Source organism: Hevea brasiliensis, chromosome 10 (genome assembly GCF_030052815.1).
Source record: "Hevea brasiliensis isolate MT/VB/25A 57/8 chromosome 10, ASM3005281v1, whole genome shotgun sequence".
In the NCBI taxonomy this organism is placed as follows: Eukaryota; Viridiplantae; Streptophyta; class Magnoliopsida; order Malpighiales; family Euphorbiaceae; genus Hevea; species Hevea brasiliensis.
Window position 1 is genome coordinate 7,062,472 of NC_079502.1, and position 20,962 is coordinate 7,083,433.

At 33.2% G+C, this 20,962-nt stretch overlaps 2 protein-coding genes across 3 annotated transcripts; both read right to left on the bottom strand.

Annotated features, from left to right (window-relative positions):
* Nucleotides 1-368: 368 nt before the first annotated feature.
* LOC110667452 (uncharacterized) lies at nucleotides 369-2,402 on the bottom strand. The gene is made up of 2 exons (XM_021828297.2): nucleotides 1,314-2,402; nucleotides 369-1,221 (listed from the first exon to the last, which is right to left on the bottom strand). The coding sequence occupies exons 1-2, from the start codon at nucleotides 1,696-1,698 to the stop codon at nucleotides 638-640; spliced, it is 969 nt and encodes a 322-aa protein (XP_021683989.2). The 5' UTR covers nucleotides 1,699-2,402; the 3' UTR covers nucleotides 369-637.
* A 149-nt stretch (nucleotides 2,403-2,551) lies between these two features.
* On the bottom strand, nucleotides 2,552-17,937 carry LOC110667451 (sterol 3-beta-glucosyltransferase UGT80A2). Of its 2 annotated transcripts, XM_021828295.2 has the most exons (14): nucleotides 17,504-17,937; nucleotides 16,159-16,346; nucleotides 14,467-14,709; nucleotides 13,819-13,930; nucleotides 12,944-13,114; nucleotides 11,511-11,574; nucleotides 11,299-11,356; nucleotides 11,011-11,188; nucleotides 9,739-9,869; nucleotides 6,214-6,316; nucleotides 6,005-6,081; nucleotides 5,621-5,668; nucleotides 5,375-5,524; nucleotides 2,552-2,951 (listed from the first exon to the last, which is right to left on the bottom strand). In XM_021828295.2, the coding sequence occupies exons 1-14, from the start codon at nucleotides 17,667-17,669 to the stop codon at nucleotides 2,784-2,786; spliced, it is 1,857 nt and encodes a 618-aa protein (XP_021683987.2). In that variant the 5' UTR covers nucleotides 17,670-17,937; the 3' UTR covers nucleotides 2,552-2,783. The 2 variants fall into 2 exon arrangements, with proteins under 2 accessions (XP_021683987.2, XP_057985076.1); XM_058129093.1 differs by having other exon boundaries at nucleotides 2,552-5,524; nucleotides 17,504-17,931.
* Nucleotides 17,938-20,962: the final 3,025 nt, after the last annotated feature.

The following is a 20,962-nucleotide window of genomic DNA, read 5'->3' on the forward strand; positions in this document are numbered from 1 at the left end:
ATTTGAAGAAGAAGATGGAGAAAAGAGGGGAGGTGTGGTAGAATTATACCTTTCAAAAAAGTGACTTTTAATTGATTTGTTTTATAGGATTTTTCTAGCATTCTCGGTTTATCATGGATTCAAGATATAAATATATGCGTTGAATCTTTGAATTTATGGTGAACCAGGTCTAGCCGAGAATTTTTTGTTTGTTAACAAACTCCTATAAAAGCAAGCCCAAATAAAGAGAAGGAGGGGGGGTGGTGGTTGGTGGTGTATCTTATTATGGAACTGTTATCCAGATAATTTTTTATGGAGAGATGGGCTGTAAGCTAGTTTGAAGATTTTTCACATAAATTGGCATAAAAATGGCAGTAACACTGCGAGGGTTCGGGGAGAATTGTATAGAACATAAATTATAATAAGAGAATGGACTGAAGTTTTCATTCACAAAGGAACAACATCCTTACATCTAAAGAGATAATTAGCCAACCAAGAATGGCATTTTCTTCTGGCCATTTGTCAAAATTTAATAACTAATAAGATTTTATTACGAGGGCATGCAAAAAGAGAGAGAAAATAAGAAGAAGAAGAAGAAGAAGCAACCTGAATCCTAAGTTGAAAACAAAAATGGGCATTTTCTTACCACCATTCTTCTTCATAAATGAAGAGACAAATCAAGATTTTGATCTTTATTACCACTGCTACCCACGTTGTGACGAGCGTTATTCACCATTAATGCTGGGTGTTGGCTGGACCCAGCACCTCCATTGAAGCTATTGAATCTTGTGCTTCTTTGCCAATTCAAGAAACTTTGATCTTCTTCTTCACATTGATGATGCCTGCTGCTATGGCTTGAACAATTATTCCCACCATAAAACGGTCCATTGTCGAACCTGGGTGCACCATTGGATCCAAAACTATCAGACAACTGGTGGGTAGGATAACACTGCAGGGTGGCTGCATGGGCAGTTATGTACATTGAAGGATGTAACAGGCCTAAATGATGATGACTTGGAGCAAAAACCATTGGCAGTGACGGTGGTGGTGCTGGTGGATCATATTCAGATGCTTTTTTTGCCTTTCTTGCTGCGTTTCTTTCCTTCTTGTGAGCATTCTGGTGGCCTCCTAAGGCTTGAGAACTGTAAAACTTTCTTGAACAGAATAAACAAGGAAACACTCTTGCTCTGTTGCCGTCTTCTTCTACGTTGTTTTGAGACACCTTTAGTTCAATTTCCATGCCTGTGACAAAGAATGATAGAGAAGGTTGTGTTCATAAAGAAAGGGTTTCAGAAAAGAGTGGAAGAAATAACAGTGCGAGAAAGAGAGAGTACCACAATAAGCTGAGTTTGATCTTTGGCGTTTGATCTGATAAAAGAAGAGTAGAAAAGAGAGTTCAGAAGCAATGTTCACAAGAACTGAAAATTGGGAAGAGCTTCTACGTGCAATTATTATATAGAGTGCTTGACAGTTGACGCAAGGTGCTGTATGGGCTTGGGAACAGAGGAGATAACAGAGAGAGAGAGAAGTGGGGATACTTTGCATCCTAAGGGGAAAGAGAGTTATTGGAGGAGAGAAATGCCTAGATTGGAAAATGGAATCTCTCTCTCTCTCTCTCTCTTTCTTTGTCTGACAATGATCAGTTTCGTGGGCAAATGGGTTTCGCTTACATGAGTTTAACTTTGTGTTTCTTTGATACATGTTGAAGTTTCGTGTCATAAAGAGCTTAATCAATGTGATTTATTTGTGGATTAAGCACGTCCCCAATTGGTGCAGTTCTTCTCCATGGAACAAGTGTGCTGGTGTTACGCTCTCCAACATGGAGCATTCAATAAGGAGAGGTGCAGTGCTTCTCAAATTTGAAAAGACCAACATGAATATGCCAAATTAATTTTGGAGAGAGAGTGAGAAGTGAATAAGGGAAGTCAGATTGTCAGAGTAGCTGCGCTTGGGACGATCAGCTTCGTGATCTCCAATGGCCAATGTGGAAGGATTGGATGACTTAAAGGCTAAAACCAGTCCCCCACTTGGTCTGAGTGGCTGCGTTAATATTTTTCGGCATTTTCTCTCTCCATCTGCATGCAAATGGCTTGGCTCTTCTGCTGCATTCCTCTGCTTTTCTATAAATAGTTATGGGCTAACAGCCACTGGTCCTCCATTTCCCACCGCCAATTCCAAGCAATTTGTCACTTTTCATCCATTCCCCGCATGCCCTGAAGCCTCGTTGTCACGCCCCAACTAGAGAACCCAATGCTTTGTTTCCACTCCATGTGGCAGCCATTACCTCCAATTAACATCTCTTTTATCAACTTTGGAACAAGCCATCCCAATTTTGAACCAGGTGCCATTTATACCTAAGATGCAAACATTCATAGGCCAAAATAAATACCGAAACCCACCAAGAAAAAAAGGTTAATAGGGCACTGCTCCTACGACGTGTACTTTCTACACTACCATCACCCATAACAACCCCATGGACATGATGCTTCAGTTCCTTTTTTTCGTCTGCTCAACCAGATTAATGCCAGAGTTATAGAAAAAGATCTCTTTTAAATGAATGTGTTACTTCATGTGATCCTAAAACGTAGCTCTGGCTCATCTATTGCACAGAATATATATGGACTTCAATGAATGGGGATAATTACAATTTGTGAACTTTGTATGGAGATTCAATTAACACAATCGGAAAATGAGCAACAGTATCATGGTTAGCAGACACACCAATGCCGAGGAATCATATCATGCTATGCTGCTGATGCTTAACTGAGGAATAATACACGAACAAAAAGACATCCGGCAGAGATTCAGGCACAACCAAAACATTTGAATAAAGAGAAAAAACTAGATGGTTCTGGTGATGGCTCTGGTTCTGGCTTTATCGGAGGAAGATGCTTAAAGAATGCTTTCACTGCTCCAGTTACCCCATCCTCATTCTCCATCGCCTTGGCAAGCTCAACCGCACGCTCCTTTACCTGGCATCATAAAAATCAGGTAATTTCCTTCCCCTAGAATCCACAATTACAATAGAGTTCGAGTATTTCACAAAAACGTCCCTAAATACAAATACCTAGGTTCATCCCTACAATTAGAAAATCGAATGATTTAATCCTTGATGTTTGAATTCATTAACAAATTAATCATTCTATCTAAATTCTAATTATCTTGGTTCACAAATTATTCCTCTTATACAGTGAGCAAAGACTTGATGCTGCAAGCAATTTTTTTTCTTTAAATACTTGGTGGTCGTCTGTTATCCTTAAAATGAAAATTCTTTTTTTTTGTTTTAAGAACTAATTTCTTCCTCCAACTTATTAGCTTCAAATCCTTTATCCTCTGTTGCCAGCAGGCATCAAAAGTTCCTGCCTCCTAGAAGATTTTCCAAGTTCAAGATCATTTAGCATTATACCATGATCTATGTTGTGGGGTGAAGTGAAAGCTGTAAACGAGCGAACACCACAAAGAAGAGCAGTCTAAACTTATTTTCATTTTTCAAAAGAAACAGTGATCTACTCAAAGACACCTGCTTTTCAAACTCTAGCAAGCATTCTCAAGAAGTTAATCTGGTTTATCAAACTGAGAAATGACTTTCAATTGCCACTGAGCCAGTAGCCCGAAAGTCAAATGCTTAATTTGCATTGTAGGTCAATGGATTCATACTCCCACTTCCACCTTCTTGTGATGTAGACACATATGATGAGCTGTTAGTTGAATTGGTTGTAACAGAGAATGAGTGGCACATAAGATATATAAATACATTGATACTGAACATGTAAAATCATCAATTGAAATAGAATGACAGGATTTTCTTCCTACTCTATTTCTTTCTCTCTTCTTCTATCTCCACTCTTTCCTCCTCCTCTTCTTCTTCTTCTTCTTCTTCTTCTTCTTCTTCCCTTTCCCTGTTCCCATAGGTTATGGCTCTGCCATAACAATTTGGTATCAAAGCAGGTTTGATCAAGGGAAATTCTCCTCCTTCTTTCTCTCTCTTCCTCACCCTCTTCTCTCTGAATCTCTCCCTCTTTCTTCTCAATCTTATTCCATTTTCTCTGATCTCTTGGTTACCAAACACTCTAATCTGGATTCATAATGGATGATGAAATAACATACAAGATTCTTGAGAATCAACTCAAAAAATTACAACATCTCTTTCAATCATTCAAGATGGGGATCCAAAAAATTTTTGAAGGTAATTGCAAGATGCTTGAGACAGTTCGGGAAGAAAATATACGGAGAATTTAATCAAAAGAAAGCAAGATGTCAACAAAGATTTGATAATCAGATCCAGGAAACTGTTCTTTCTGTTGACGAGGATGTTCAACAAGAGTGCCAACCAATCTTGAAGCCTTTGGAATCTTCCAAATCAAGAGAAGAAAAGCAGGGTCGTGAACTTGGTCTGAATTTTCAAATTTCATGTGGAATCGGTGATCAAGGCCTTGCCAGTAATCTCAATTTTGCATTGAAGAAGGGTATCATGAAGAAAATACAAGGAGGAAAATGCAATTTCTAAACTTGAGGAAAAAGATCAAGGATCGAGTGCCACAGACCAAGATGGTAAGATTAGCCTGTTAATACATAATCAGGAAATTACATGTGATATCATTGGGTTTGCTCTCTTTGGCAAAAATTTTGGAAAGGACAAAGAAAGAATTGGTGGAAAAAGAACATACATGTACTATGCTGATTATTTTGAGTTTGATTTGAAGGGCTATGATTTTGAGTTGGGATCCTCTGAGGTTATACTCTTGAAAGAAAATGAGTATGAGAAGTGGAGAAGAAACAGGATGAAAACGATATTATCAAATAAGGAGGGAAGATGCACAGTAGGTGTTTGCAAAAATGCCTAACTAATTGAATAAAATGGTCAAGTGCAATTTCAGCCATTTCAAGGGCAGATAGGACCTTCACATTCAAGATGCTGCTGGAATGATCTTTCTTTCATCCATTCTTGAGGACAAGAATGAGCTTGATGGGGAGGGTAATGTTGTGAAGTAGAAACATATGATGCGCTGCTAGCTGAATTGGTTGTAACAGAGAATGAGTGGCACATAAGGCGTATAAATGCATTGATACTGAACATGTACAATCATCAATTGAAATAGAATGACAGAATTCTTCTTCCTACTCTATTTCTTTCTCTCTTCTTCTATCTCCACTCTTCCCTTTTCTTCTTCTCCTCCTTCTTCTCTTTCCCTGTTTCCATAGGTTATGGCTCTACCATAACACACCTCCACCTCCCTTGATCCAATGGAAAGAGGAGGAGGAAAGAGTAAGGAAAAGACACCAAGGGTGAGGGGTAAGCACTTCCCGTGTAAATAAAAGACATTTCTTTGTCTGCTCGACATAGCAAGTATAAACATGGATAATAAATCCAGTATTTCAGAAAATCAAATGTTACCTTGGGATCTAGCATGAAATTTATAGCATCAACCAACTTAGGGAGTGAGAACTCGTCAACTGGTATGGGTGGAGGACCTACTCCTCTGGCATGTACTCGCTCACCCCAGAATGGTTGGTCACCAAAGAAAGGCACAATGGTTGTGGGGCACTATATCACAAAAAGATAGGAGAGTCAAAATAAGACAACATATTATATGGAAAATGAACCTCTAAATCTAAAAAAGAAATAAGCCACGGCCATTACTGCAGCTTTAAGACCAGCAGCTGTTGTTCCAGCACCTCCATGATGAACCTAAAAACAAAAAGCAGACTGATAAGAACATGTTATCAAGATACAAATAAAGAAATTAAATTTAAAAGAATATTTTCAAAGAAAATTAGGGGACATGGTTTTTGAACATTATCAAATTATGTCCACATCCACCAGAGAATTGCTGGACAAAAAAATAAGTACACCTTTGGTCTTAATCCAAAATCATCCCTAGAGTTCATTGGTCACACATGATTATTTCCTCAAAATATTTATTTTCTCAACTCAACTCTCAAGATGAATTCATGTGGAGGTTATAATGCAATACCAGTTACTCTTTAAACATTTATTCAAGAAAACCATGTAATTAAGCCTTACCACTGCCTTGCATTGTAAGAACAGCCAGTCATGAGGACAGTTATCCAGTAAGTATATGGAGTCCTTTGGTTCTGCCACTGTGAGGAACCAAAATTAAGTTCAACCAGCACCAAGAAAAATACCCAGAAACACTAGCATGTAGACAATACAATAAAAAAGGTAAAGTGGTTAGAAAACTTCACAGGTCCAAAGTGGAACCAGAAACTTACAATTACCCAGGCCACCCCAGCCTTTGTTAATGATTCCCCGCTGGCCAGTTTGTTCCAATGCATCCACAATTATTTGGGTCATTTTTTCTGGTTCTTGAACAGGCTGACATGAAAAAGGAAAATGCAACCGAACATTTCACAAACAATTACAAAACACAGAGAATACAGGTAAAACCAAGTGATGTAGAACACTCAAAAGGGTATGAGGTCATGAGAAACAATTCTCAAATTTCTATTAATTCTAAATATCAATTGTCAATAATAAAAGTCTACCAAAATACCAAGATCACATAGGTATTTATAGCATAATAACTAGTCCTACTAGTACTAGGACTAGCAATTCCAAAACAAGAAAATATTAAACTCAAACTCAAACTTTCTAAATAAAATAAAATACTACTTCTAAATAATAATAGAATTCTTAAACTACCTAATACTAAAAATCTAAATCTTAATTTTAAAATTAAAAATTAAATAAAAATAATTCCTAAATTAAAATTTCCTTGGCTGCATCATTCTCTCCTGATTAGAGAAAACACGACATTGAGTTTTGTAGTGTTGAAGAATCAGCAACTGAATTGGGAGAACAATCAAATCTATCTTCTCGGATGGTAGCAATAAGAGTGAAACAAAGAACTCCATTTTTCCTTCACATCCCTGGAAACATCTAAACATGTTAAATCAGTCACAACTATAGTTGAAAGGCTCTTCATTCCACTAGGAACAAAAGAATTAGTCAATATCTTCAATTTCCATTGTTGTCTCTATGGCTTGATTTTCCTTTTTCCCTAAAATAGATGCCTCAAGATTTTCTTGCTCATTCTCAGCAGCTTCTTTCTCTAGAATAGGTTTCTCAAAATTTTCCAACTCGATCTTATTATCTTGGATTTTAACACTAGAAGGATCAATGATCAAAACTTCGGATTCTCTAGGTTGCCCTTCTTGCACTTTATTATGAAATTCTTGCCTTGCATCCTTTTCGAGTTATAACTACCTCTTCAAGAACTCCTGATATCACATCCAGCTCTGCATTTAGCCTAGCCAAAGTCCCAAGATGCGTCCCACCTTTTTCTTGAAATCGAATATTTCCTAATAGTTATGACTTATTGATGGTTGAATAAAGAAGTTTTCCAATATGCTTGTAGAAACATATAGTCCTCCTTCCATGCTTTAAGTTTTCTCTTCTTAACTCAGTTGAATCATATATTCCTTCTTCCATACTTCTAGTTCTTTCCCTAAGTCACAAAAGTTGTTTGATAGTTTGATATTCATAATATAAGTCAGAGGAAAATATTTAGCACCACCATATAAATCCCTCAAATAAAATATTTCATCTAGTTGTACCTCGTAGTCATTGATTTTAACTAGTAATCTTTGAATTTCAGCTCACATAGAATCTCAAATGAAAACACAATTGAAAGCTCTTACCAGCTTAAATATTTGTTTCTATCCAAAATGGATGTCAAAATTGAAACCAGCATGTCGAAATTAGCTGAGTAAGGGTTCAGCCAAAAATTGTTGGCGTGGCAGAAGTTGATGTGGTGTTGGCGCATCAGATGAAGTGGCAAGTATGTGGCAACTGACGTGGCAATAAGCTGGAGGTTGATCAGGTGATCATGGGCTCACAGTAGCAATGTCAGCTAGTCTAGGTTTACAGGCGAATATTGACCAGACTCAAATGAATCTTGCTGTAGGGACGTTGGACATGAGTTCAGACAGAAGGCATGTGCTGATCGGCAGCCCACAAGACAAAGAGAAGGTCCAAACATCAGATTTTGTTCAATCCCATCAGGTTATGAGTCAGGTTGAAACCTAACTCGATTGGAACTCTCTCTAGGCAACCTCTAGCGGCCAAACTGGCACCAAGGGTGTCTCCTAGTGCCGAGCTAACATTTGGCAATAGAGTTGCAATGATTTGATGAAGCAATGGTAGCGGATTTTCAAGGACATTGGCAAGGGTTTTGTCTTGCAAGAAACCAGCAGGAAAAACACAAAGCTTGGCAAGAAAAACCAATAAAAAAAATGCAAGAAATCTAAGAAAAGCTAAAGGAATTTTCCACAGATAATTGGACGTCTTACTTTGATACCAAATTAATGTAGAACCAATAAATAAGTCAAAGGGATTGTGAAAAAATTCTCTTTTTTTTTTTATTAATTGTCAACATCAATCGTCAAATTGTCAATAATAAAGTCTAAAGACACCTAGAGGACATAGGTATTTATAATAGAATAACTAATCCTACTAGTACTAGGATTAAGAATCCCAAAATAAGAAAATACTAAACAAACACTAATTGGTAATACTAAACAAACTCAATTTTTTTCCGGAATAAAATAAAATATTACTTCTTAAATAATATTAAGAGAATTCTTAACTTGCTAATACTAAAAATTCTACTTAAAGACACTAATTTTACAATTAAAAATTAAATAAAAACAAAGTTTAAATTGAATCTTCATTAAGTGCATCACCAAGTCAAATGCAATAAGGAAGCAAAGCAAAATTTCCTTTCAATAAAAGTGTCAAGGAACAAACTAACAAGCAACAACTAAAATCACATATGGTGGCAACTGTCCTCATTAATTTGGTGGTAACCTTCTTTTTAGTATTCCAATAATTGATTATGGGCATAGTTATTAAAGGCTCAAGGCGCACTAAGGCGCTAAGGAATTTTGGAGCCTAGTGAGGCCCAAAAGTAAAAAATTTAAAAAGTTCATAAAAATCAAATAAATGTGATGCTTTTCTTTTTTTTCCTTTAGCATATATCTTGAATTAGGTTTACTGGTTTGAGTTTAAGTGGTTATCCTTTTTGTTAATGAAAGTACTCGCTAAAGATAGAAATAAAGAAAGCATGCCTTTCTAGAACCTTGTGCCTGGAACAAAGGCGCACACCTAGGCGCATAAGGCGCTAGGGTTTGAGCCTGGTGAGCCTTGAGCCTGAGGCGTGCCTGAGGCGCGCCTTTAATAACTATGATTATGGGGCGATCATACTCCTATGTTGATTGAATCAGTATAGCACTTACATAATTACATCTCATTTTGAAAGAGGAGACCTCAGTGTAATCACAAAACTTAAAGTCATTTGTTGAATTCCTTCGTCTACAAACAAGTGAGAATTAAAACCTATAAATTCGAGCAGATATTGCAAGGAAAAGAGACCAGTTTTTGTCAATTGCATGAAATTGAAGAACCACTTCTACACAGAAACCAACATATCACCACTTGAATCAATCAAATAGCAGAATATGACTACAACAAAGTTTTCACTTTTCAGTCATCATTCCCTTAGAATTGCTGCTGCATGCTTATTTTTCAAGCTAAATCCAATTCACAACAAATCCCATACAAAGGAATAAGTTATATCTTATCCAGCAAAAACACAGAGTATTTGATGTTCAAGAATTTTTACCATGCCAACCTAAAAATTTTGCAGCCCTAAGTAAGCACAACTATTACAGAATAAGTCCATATTTCAGCAAAATTACTGAAAGAAATCAAAACAAGAAATCAAACATGCAACTTACGAGGCTCCCAAACCCAATGTAAATAGGTTTTGGGCCAGCTTCAAGCCATTTCACAAGTGACTCAGGAGGTTCATAATTTGACGCTAGATCAAGAAAGCAAAATCCCACAACATCAACTTTTGACCCCCAATCTGCATACCAAGATGCGACCAGAATTAACATCCACTGAAAATAATGCATGCTCATTTTTTTAAAAGTTGTTCGAAAATAAACAATATGCTGCTTTATTAAGCAATCAAGATATAAGTGCAAATAGAGAATTAAAAAAATAAAACATTTTCAAAGCTTGACTTTTATAAGTAATACCTTGTATTCATTTATGAATGTTAACAAGCAAACTCAAAATATGTTATTCAAAAGCCAAACTTCAATAAAACTACTGTTGGCTTGTTAGGCTCCCAAAAAGATTTGAGGTAAACTCATATTACCAGGTATTACCTTTTAAGTATTGGTTAAGCATAGTTATTTTGTTATCCCACTTCAAACAAAACCTAAAGCAGACATTAACGTGAAATAAATCCTTTTTTTATGCTTTTCATGAGTTTTTACATATCCAAAATAGCCTATAGATTTTTGAATATTCAAACATTCATAGTTCGAGCTTTCATTGTTACCTTGATGAGTTTCATACTGTCTTAGAATTTGACAAGTTAGCTCATAGACTATATCAGACCGCACATTCACTAGCTCTAAGAAGCTCATGTGAAGCTTGATTAAAGCTTGAGCTCAATAGATTGCACTGCCTTTGCGCAGCCCTACCAAAAAAAAATTACCCAGAAACTTAAATGACAATGTACGCAAAGATCTATCTTTTTTCTTTTAAGAGATACAAAACAACAGCTTTTGTTAAACCCTCAAAACAAAATTATTAAAAAAATCTAAATTATTAGAAGATTTTATTATGATATTTTGCAGTTATTCCTCTTCAATTACACAACATGCTGTTCATGCATATCAAGACATAAGGCTTGAAGCTTAATATTAAACGGAATCTAAAGCCACATAACCATAAAATCTCTAATCTGATTACATGAGTTGAAAGTATTAACTACTGAAAACAAAGTAATCATTCTTTTGTTTAAAATGATAGGCCCAGGTTGTGTGGAAATATTAAAGACTGGAGTGGACAACAATTCAAGATAAATAGTATAACTAAAATTATGTTGGCGAGAATTTCTCAAACAGTTGCTGGTGTAATGTAAGATTAGTATAACAGACAAATTTAGCTATAATAAAATCCTTAAACAATATACAATAATAAATATAAAGCACCTTTTGGTTTTGGAACAAGGTGAGGACTCCATATGTATCCATGTGGCACATCAGAATCAGAGCCTTGTGAACCACTAAGATATGTTACAGGTCGTAGCTTTAGCTTTTTTTTCCTAACATCATTTATCATGTCCCGTATTCCAAGCCAAATCAATGAGTCAACTATTTGATATGAAAGCTACAGAAATGCAAATCACTAGAAGTTACTTGGAGAGAACCAAGAATTTGCAGAGAAATCAATGCACAACAAGGCACCGAAGAGAAGGATGGGAAAAATAATAGACTCACTCGATATCCAGCTGACTGCTTTACACGGGACAAAGGATGTGGAAATTCACTAGTTGGCCTGATGGAAAAGACCAAGCATTGCTTAAAGCAGTTTAGAATTACTCAGCATACTGGATAATAAAAAAAATGATAGCAAAGGGGCAGAGATGTAAACAATGACAAGTTAAATATAGAACTATTCAACTATATTCCATTACCAATACAAGACTTACGTCCATGGCATAGTGAAAAATATATGAAGCGGAATTTTTAGTGCTTCTGCCACATGAACGTGCCCTAGAAAAGATTTACAAGGTCAGATGTAGAATGTTATGACAAGAATATTTTCTAATAAAGCTTTTAAAATAATTGGAGACAACCCAGCATGTTAAGCCAATGTCTCAAACTTCAAACTTATTATTGAGGCACATAATGGAAAAATAAATAGATCCTTTTACAATTTATGAGCATCTCATTCCAATACCCAAAATATAACCTAATTCGCAGCTACATCTCTTCTCTAACAAGAGTTTTAAAATTCAAATATTCCCATCCCAAACCATTAAGGGGGAAAAAGGTAGTTGGGCAAAGAATCCAACAGGCTCTAACATTACATATTAAAACAATCAGTGTAGTTGGAATGGCATGATTCTTGATTCAAATCATACAATTCAAGTCAATTCCACTCCCTAATGATTTTGTATCAGTCGAATTGCAAATATACGTGAATCAGTGCGAAATTGAGTGAATTGGTAGCGAATCATACAATCCGATTCACCCGATTCTTTCCCCATTGCATTGTTAAGAGCTAATAAGTTCAAAAATAAAATTTTAACTTTAATCTTAGAAAGAAAGTACAATTAAACTCTCACCCCCAAGTAATCTGCACTAAAATAAAAATTTTAAAACTAATTAAAAAATTGTTCACGTACAATAAATAAAACCAAATGACTCATCATGCATGAAGTATCTATTTCTTGTACTACTAGTTTGGTATTCCACCACTATTACAATACTTCCCCTACCTAACGGCGACTAGCCATGTACAATGATAACACTTCCTACCCTAGATTTACATTATAAAGAGGATTTCCTTTTTTATTCTTTAGTTTATAATTTTATTATGCATTTCTTTTATTTTTTTTATATGGCCAGTACTCTTACCTCTTAATAAAATATAATTAGAATTTAGTTTAGATAAGATTTGCCATTAGTGTCAAGTTATGATAGTTTAAACTTTAAAGCCCTTTAATTTAGGGGGGAAAAAAAAGACCTATAAGTTGATGTATTTGTGAAAACATGTCATATTTTGATATATTTTGTTTGTTTTGCATGGCTACATATTATTTTAATCAGTTTCTAAAATTCATACAAAATCTTACAATTCGATTCGACTTGACTCTCTATTCCAGATTCACAAAAGGAGGATTTTGATTCTCGATTCGACAACTATGAAAGCAATACAAAAAATTAGGGACAAAGCAGAATCCTTTTTTTGACATGTAATTTACCAAACATTGAATAATAATTTGTCATGATTCTTTTTAATGATTGCACTAATGCATCAACATTGCCATGGGTGTGTATGCTTAATGGTTGGCATAGAAATATAATTTTTTGGGGAACTAAGAACATAATGATACATTCAGAGGTGATGAAATCCTACCATATGCAGGAGGATTGGCTATTATTGCATCTGCCCTGAAAGGAACACCAGTATCAAGATCAGCGTCCCTACAAGCTGGAAGCAAGGAGTATATAATTTCCTTTATTTGATTTCGTTGAATGGGTATCTCTGAGGGCCCCGATGGCAAGAAGCCTTTATTTTTAACCATGTCTGCTCATAAGAAAAGCAATCCAATCAATGAAAATTTTATTTATAGAACCCATAAGCCGAAATTCCCAAATACATGATACAGCTAAGCACAATGATTAATCAATCCTCCAAACTCCCACGATGATAACAAACAGACGATCAACATACTGTCAAATGCTGTTTAAGCAAATTGCAACAGCAAGTCTATCCAAAACAATTTAGGAATAGATTGCTCATTTTAAATAACTATACTATTTCAAATCAAAAGCTAAGATATTCCAGGTTGAACTTTGCTAATAAAAAAATTAATTATATGCCCTTGTTCATAGCAGATACTTGATGAATATGGAAATAGCAACTTGCATAATCCCTTGTTAATAATACAAGGTTACTCTTTGAGTGCATATAGAGGAATTTGATAACGTCCCCAACCCAAAGAAGGGAGACTCATGCGCTATGGACACCCTTTATAGTAATCCATAACAAGACATCGACAAGTTTCATAAGGAGGTTATACAAACATAACAATTTTATATTAAATCATCAGCAAATGCGCATCAAAATGATCACTCACAGCAGATATAATGAAAAGCATTGTCCAGTTAATTCTTTCACATTGTACATAAGAGATATGTAACCACTTCGAAGGACCATCAAAAAGGGCAGAAAATGAATGATGATTGCAATTCAAATAGTTGGCCCTTTAAAGGTACATAGATACATACAGCCAGCAAGAACCTTTGGATCTCCACCTAAAGGGTAAAACTCCAACCCAGCAGTCAAGACAAACTCTTTGAAATTTGAATGAGTTGCTAGTCTAACACGATGGCCATAATCCTGCACATAAATATTCTCATAAACAAACCAAAATTTTAAAGTGGTAAAGACCCAAAAAGATGAAAGAACAGTAATTAACTTTATATTATTCCTTTTTGCTAACATAATTCAGTAATACAATAACTGTAGCTTTAAGAAATAAAAATATAAGCGCTTAGACTTACTTCACTTGCATAAATAAGCAATAAGGAAAAGATTTTCTTTTACCACATTTCTAGGAAGAACTTCAGATGGTGCAACCATATGTGAAAGTGTCAATGTTGTAAATCAAATAAATAATCATGAAAAATGGTAAGTTTGCAAAAACAACAATAGCCAGTGATCCAAGGCAATGTCACAAAGGCCATAGGGAAAATTAAGCCATTAACAATTCACTTAAAAGCTCCCACCTTGTTAAATAGTGTAAGCAAATAAAGTACACAAATGAGCAATCGAAAGCTCAAGAAAGTGCTCATGAATACAACTCACAACAGCAAACTGGAAAGGGAGGGAAAGAAGGGGGGAACAAAAGAAAAGAAAAGGCAGTACAAATTAACCTGCAGGCATTTGCCAATTGCTATAAATGGCTGCACATCTCCACGGGTTCCAACAATAAGCATTACTATTTGCATTGGGCGTATATATTTTTCATCTGTCACATCAGCAAGCTCATCATCAGCAACTGTATTATTTACGTCATCACTTCCAATACCAAGGGCACGTTGTTCAACATCTCCTGGAACTTCAAATTCTACAGTTCCATCATCTTTGACAGTGGCTATTCTCTTCAACAATTTAAGCTGCACAGTTTTGATACAATCAAATAAAAACCAAAGCATGGTTGCAAAATTCCACCATCAGAACAGCTATTCATTTTGTGCAAGGGTTTAATTATCTCAAAAAATATCACACCACACTATCTATCACACTTACAGAATGCTTGGATATAGTTTTATCTTCTGAATAGCCCCTTTTTCATATAGCTCATCTAGAAGTATTTCTAATCAAAACAAAGGCTTCATACAATTGGCCTTTTACTCTGCTGGTAAAGGGGCAGAGTGCAATCATCTAGGAGAAAGACTTTGAGAGCTTTGGGGGTGGGGTGTGGGTTGGTGGGGAGAGAAGGGAAAGGGGGAAAACCATACAAGAAAGTCCCATATGTTTCCAGATTCCAGAGAAAAAAATCCAAGAGGGTAAGAGCCCTTCATACATCTCATATCTTTCTTAGACCATCACACCAAACAATTCCTTGAAGATGGCAATATCTAATTATAGTATAGTAGTCCCCTTAACAAATGGTCACACCATCAAATAGAATAAAAAAAAATGGAGAAAAGGTACAAATGGCTGACCTAGGTGACTAAATGAATCAAGCTACTCATAAGTTATTCAAACTAGAATAACAAGATATTTAAACTCAACTAATTCAAGAATGAGTCAAGCTGAGTTTTAAGCATTACAATACTCAGCTTGAGTAGTTCACAAACCTAATTAAGTATTTATCTTTTTTTATATAATTTTAAGTATTAAAGTAGAACTCCAATTGGAGCTCAAACTTGAATTTCCTAGAGTTTATTTGAGTTTTATTTAAGGTTCATTAAAATTTGAATTGAATTTTTAATGATGATCAAGTCAAACCAAGGCCTCTTAACTATTGTATTGAGCCAAGTTTGAGCATTAAAAAAAAAATTTCAGTGGAGTTCAAAGTCAAGCTTCAAATCTCAAATTTTCAGATTGAGTCAAGCTCGAGTAGAACAGCATATAGAGTATTGGCTTAGCTTGGCTCAAGTACACCTCTAGAGTCTAGACTCACTATTATGTCCCCAGAACACAAATATAACTCGTTAAATATCCAATTTGAAGTTTAAAAAGTTGCTAGAACTTACTTTTAAGTATCAATTAATCCCATTCACTGGTTGCTGTTAAACTCTTCCAATAAGATCCATAGTGTAACTTGATTTCACCATTAATATTCACCAGATTGTGCACATTTGAACTTTGAAAAATGGTAAAACTAAATCAACTGGGCACCATTTATCATTCTCCAAAAATTATTCAGAGCCCAGAATTTCAATCATATAGAAGAGAAGTCATCAATCAAAATCACATCCTAATACAGTAAAAAATAAAGCTTGATCTTTAGCACTGAAGCTTACTAATCATACTAGCAGAATAGCATCAACTATGAGGAAATTGATAGCTTTATAGATAATTGTATTTCAAAGGAAATTATTTTTGAAGAGTATTACCCTCTGCTGGACAGAGATCTTGTCATCCAAAATCTGTGCTGCATCTTCAGCAAGTATATTATGATATCTTTGCCTTTCAGTTTTAGATTTTTCCAGCTTAAGCTCACTAGAAGTGGGTTCTAATTTGTTAGCACCTGGCATTTCAACCTGTGAAGTCTTTAATTTAGATGTACTCCTGCCCGCGATTCCTAAACAAAGACAAATCATATTATATCACAAATTTAAGCCCACATAGACACGAATTAAAAAAATAAAATAAAATAAAAACACACACACTCACACACATAATAAGAGGCAAATTAACCTGGCAATGTTGTATTCTATAATATATCAAAATAACAGAGGCCTTAGAAAAATGAGATTCCAAATCTTACCAGCAATAAAAGAAAAAAGAAAAAGAAGAAAGTCACCATCCCACACCTTTTCTCCCAACCCTCTAAGTGTATGCTACTTGCATGTAAAATTTCTAAGCTCTACTAAGAACTTGAACATATACCAAAATAGATATTAGCCATCCATAAAATTGAGAAAGATCTGTCATATTTCATACTCTACAGGCCTTTCTCACAGGAATTAACTATAATTGCACAAGTTATTTGTCAATGGGAAGAATCTTTTATCTAGTATAAGCAAAAGTTTTCACAATCGTGGAAGGTACTTCAGTAGTTTTTGTTGTGAATATTACTAATGTAATGACTCGTTCTTACTTCTTAGTAACCTCTATAGGCTGAACTATAGCTGGCTCTGAGTTGAATATGAATAAAGTCAACATCCACCAATATGCTGCAAATAAAGCTAGCCCATGAACTACCGTACGAATAGACCTTCCAAAAGAAGTTCCTAGATTAATAGAAGCGACCCATTGACCGACAGATAGCTATTTCCTTGAGAATCCCAGTTGGAGAAAGATAACTGGGCGAGACCATGAATTAAGAAAATCTATTTGACCACGCTTTTTTCGCTTGCTGAGGGATCCAGTTTTACTCCGTCTCCATCTGAATCTTAAATCATTTGTAAGTTCATTGCCCATTCCCCAAAAATTAGAAAAAAAAAAAGAAGAAGAAAAATCAAAATACTATATATTTTATAAAAATATTAGCATTAATAAACATATCAGCCATTGATCGATACAAACTAGTTGTATATATTTAACGCAATTGAGAAACCTTTATCAAGAAGAAATGTAACAGATAATTCTAACTAGTTGTATATATACAATAGCTTAAATATACGCACAAATAAATAATAGCAAGAAAAACTATAGAACAGAATTACATTTGAACAGTTAGCAACAAACTCAAACTCAACTGAATTTCATTTGATAAGAAAAAAAAATTAATGCAACCTGAAGAATCCGAGCCTCCATTATTCACTGAACCACTAGCCGGTTCTCTATTCTCCAATTCTTTGCCCTTAGTGCTCGTTCCAGCGGCAATTCCCTGCCCGATCGTCACCGAACTTTGGCAGGAAGTCGAAGAAGAAGAAGAGCTATTCTCCGGCGACTGTGCCATCGCCGCCTCCGATGCCGGCTAACTCTATCGGTGCTTCTGATCCCGATCTACGAAACCCTCCAGCGAAAGGGAAGGATGGAAAGAGATTTGTGTGTGTGTATGTAGACTGTAGCGTAACTTTCCAAGTAAAGATAGAATGCTTCCGAGACAGTGGCGGAATTGGATGGATTCCTTCTTTTGTTCCGTTTGTTGGCTGTTAAAAAATTAAGGAAAGCTAGAGAGAGAAGGCACGTTTTCGATGGAGTGGGTGACGGGTCCGTGAACGGTGCTATTGGATTCGAATACAGGGACGCGTGTACAAGTGTCCGAGTGAAGGGCATTTTGGTAAAATAATACTGTCCTTGCGCCTGATGATGAGGGAGTGATGATATTGCTGCTGGCTTTTTCGGTCCTAGTGAATTACGGGTCCGGTCGCGATATTTACAATTCAGTTATAAAAGACGACTTGTCGTGTTTAGATGCGGACATACCTGTCATTGCTCAGCGGAGCCCGACTCTTTGTCAGTTTCCAATACGAAGAAGGCTTCAATATCTCGATTCGAAGGAAAAACTAGACGACTCGCCGTTTTTTATCAGGCTATAGGACGTGTTTAGACGAAATGTTGTTTATTTTGCTTACTAGACGACGTGAAGGTAATTAAACCAGTCCACGTCGTCTAGTCTCATTCAAGTGAGAAGTGGAGGACAAAAGAATGGCGTCTACTCGGCTTATTACACGATTCCACTTGGAACTAATCTCAAGCCATTTAATTCAAAATGGCAACTGATTAAAATTAAATTAATTAAAAATTAGTAAAAAAATACTAAATATTTATATTAATTTATATTTATATTTTTAATTTTTGATTTTATCTGAAATTTTCAAAATTATATTCAATGAAATTAAATTAAATTTAAAAAATTAACTTTAAATTATAATATAATATCTGAAATTTCATTTAATTAATAAATAAAAGTATTGAATATGATAGTGAATTAACATAAATATTTATCAATTTTTGTTCATTGATTAACTTTATATTTAAAAATTAATTCTGTTTTATATTTATTTTTAATATAAATTTTACACTAAAAAATATTTTTATTAATTTTAATTAATATAATTATCTTTTGAATCAAGTCAAATAAATTTATATATTTAAATATAAAATATAAAAATAAATTTACACATTTTTACCAAGTAAATTTGAAAAAAATATATATAATTGATAAGATTCATTAATAAAATGTATATTTTATATATAGTTTATTTTAGTTAAAATGTGTATTTTAATAATGAATGATACAATTTATAATAAATCGATTTTAAATATAAATCTTTTGCACTATTTTTTTTCTCGTGAAAAAAAGTGTAGAATCATGAATATTGTTACATTGATTTTTTTTCTTTGAATTAGAATTTGAACTCATTAGTGAGTTTTTTAATGAATTAATGAATAATAATTAAAAAAAAATTATATATAAATTTAAATTATCATATAAATCAAAATATATGATATAAAATATTAAAATACATAAATCATATAATCTATATAAGTACTTCAAGTTATAAATTTCATGAAAGTGAAAAAGTAAAATATATGAATTCTTCACAAATTTTAATAGAATTATTTTTTTCTTTCCTAAAGAGAATAATAAAATTATAAAACCATGTATATTTTTGCATTGAATTTTTTTTTTAAATTTACTTTTCAATTAAAGTTTGATGTCACGGATGGATTTTTCAAGAATTTAATAAAAAATTATATTTAAATCTGATTTATCATAAAATATAACATGAATTAAATAAAGTACATATATTAATCACAGTAAATTATCTATAAAATATACATTTTACTTAATGAATGTCATAAATAATGTAAGATATATTATTTTTAATTATATATTTTTTACAAAATTATTTTATAAAAATATTAGAATTTATTTTTACATTTTATATTTGGATGCATTATTTTTTTACTTTTATTCAAAAGATAATTATGTGTATTAAAATTAATAAAAATATTTTTTAAATATAAAGTTTCAATGAAAAATAAATATAAAATGAAATTTATTTTTAAATAAAATTTTCAATACTATTATAATTTATTATTAATTTTTTAAATTTAATTTCACCTATTAAATATAATCGTGATAAATTTTAAAGGCGTAATTATTTTTAAAAAAGTTAAAAATATAAATATAAATTAACGTAATTATTTGATATTTTTTATCTAATTACCAATTAAAAATTATTATTAAATCAAATTAAAATTAGTTGATTTAATTTAGTTTCATTTCAGGTTAAACCTATATTTTTCAGAAGATAAGATAAAAATTTCAAAAAAAAAAAAATTATAAGTGCAGTTATCTATTTTAACGTGTCTTAACTTTTTCTCTGAGCGTGTAGTCGTGAAATGGAAGACTAGGAAGGCAATGAACAGAGTACACGTAAAAATGTTTTATTCAATTTTAAATTAATTAATATTTTTAAAATATAAACTCATTTTAAATTTAATTAATTTTTTTTAATAATCTAATCTCAACATAAATTCGATTATTATTATTTAAAAAATATCTAAAATTATTTAATTTTATATATTTTAACTAAAAATCTAAATAAAAAATTATTTTTATTAATAACTTATATTTTAAAATTTGATACTTCTATAAAATATTTTAATTTTATTTTATATAAAATAAAATATATAAAAATTTATAAATATTATTATAAAAAATATATATCTTATATTTAATTAAAAATTTATATAAATTTATTTAAATAACGAATACCTAATATATAAAATCTAAACTCAATCCAAACCTGTTATGAATATTAAATTTCAAACCTGAACTCGCCCTAGATCCTATTATATAATACTCTCACCACGACATATTTGTTATTATATAATTGATTTTTCATTTAATTGTGGTTACTCTATATAAATCACAGTGATAGCATATAATTATTTGAGTGAGATAGTAACTAATAACTCTCTATAGTTTATTAAACAACGCAGTATTTACATTTTTAACTTTTTGAAATCTCACTAAAAATTAATAATTATTCAGATCAATCATAAAACATCTCTCATTAGGTTTTTAAAGGTCTCAGAGAGTATTTAGCTTAACTTATAAAATAGTTATGGGCTTATAAGTTAATTTAAACTTATAAACATTTAAAAATTTAAACAGTTGTATATTCATTTAAAATACTTATAAATGGCTGATACTCAATTAATACATTAAGTAGAAAACTACTATAAATATATTTATTAATAAAATGATTAAAAGTATACTAAGTGATTTTCTCA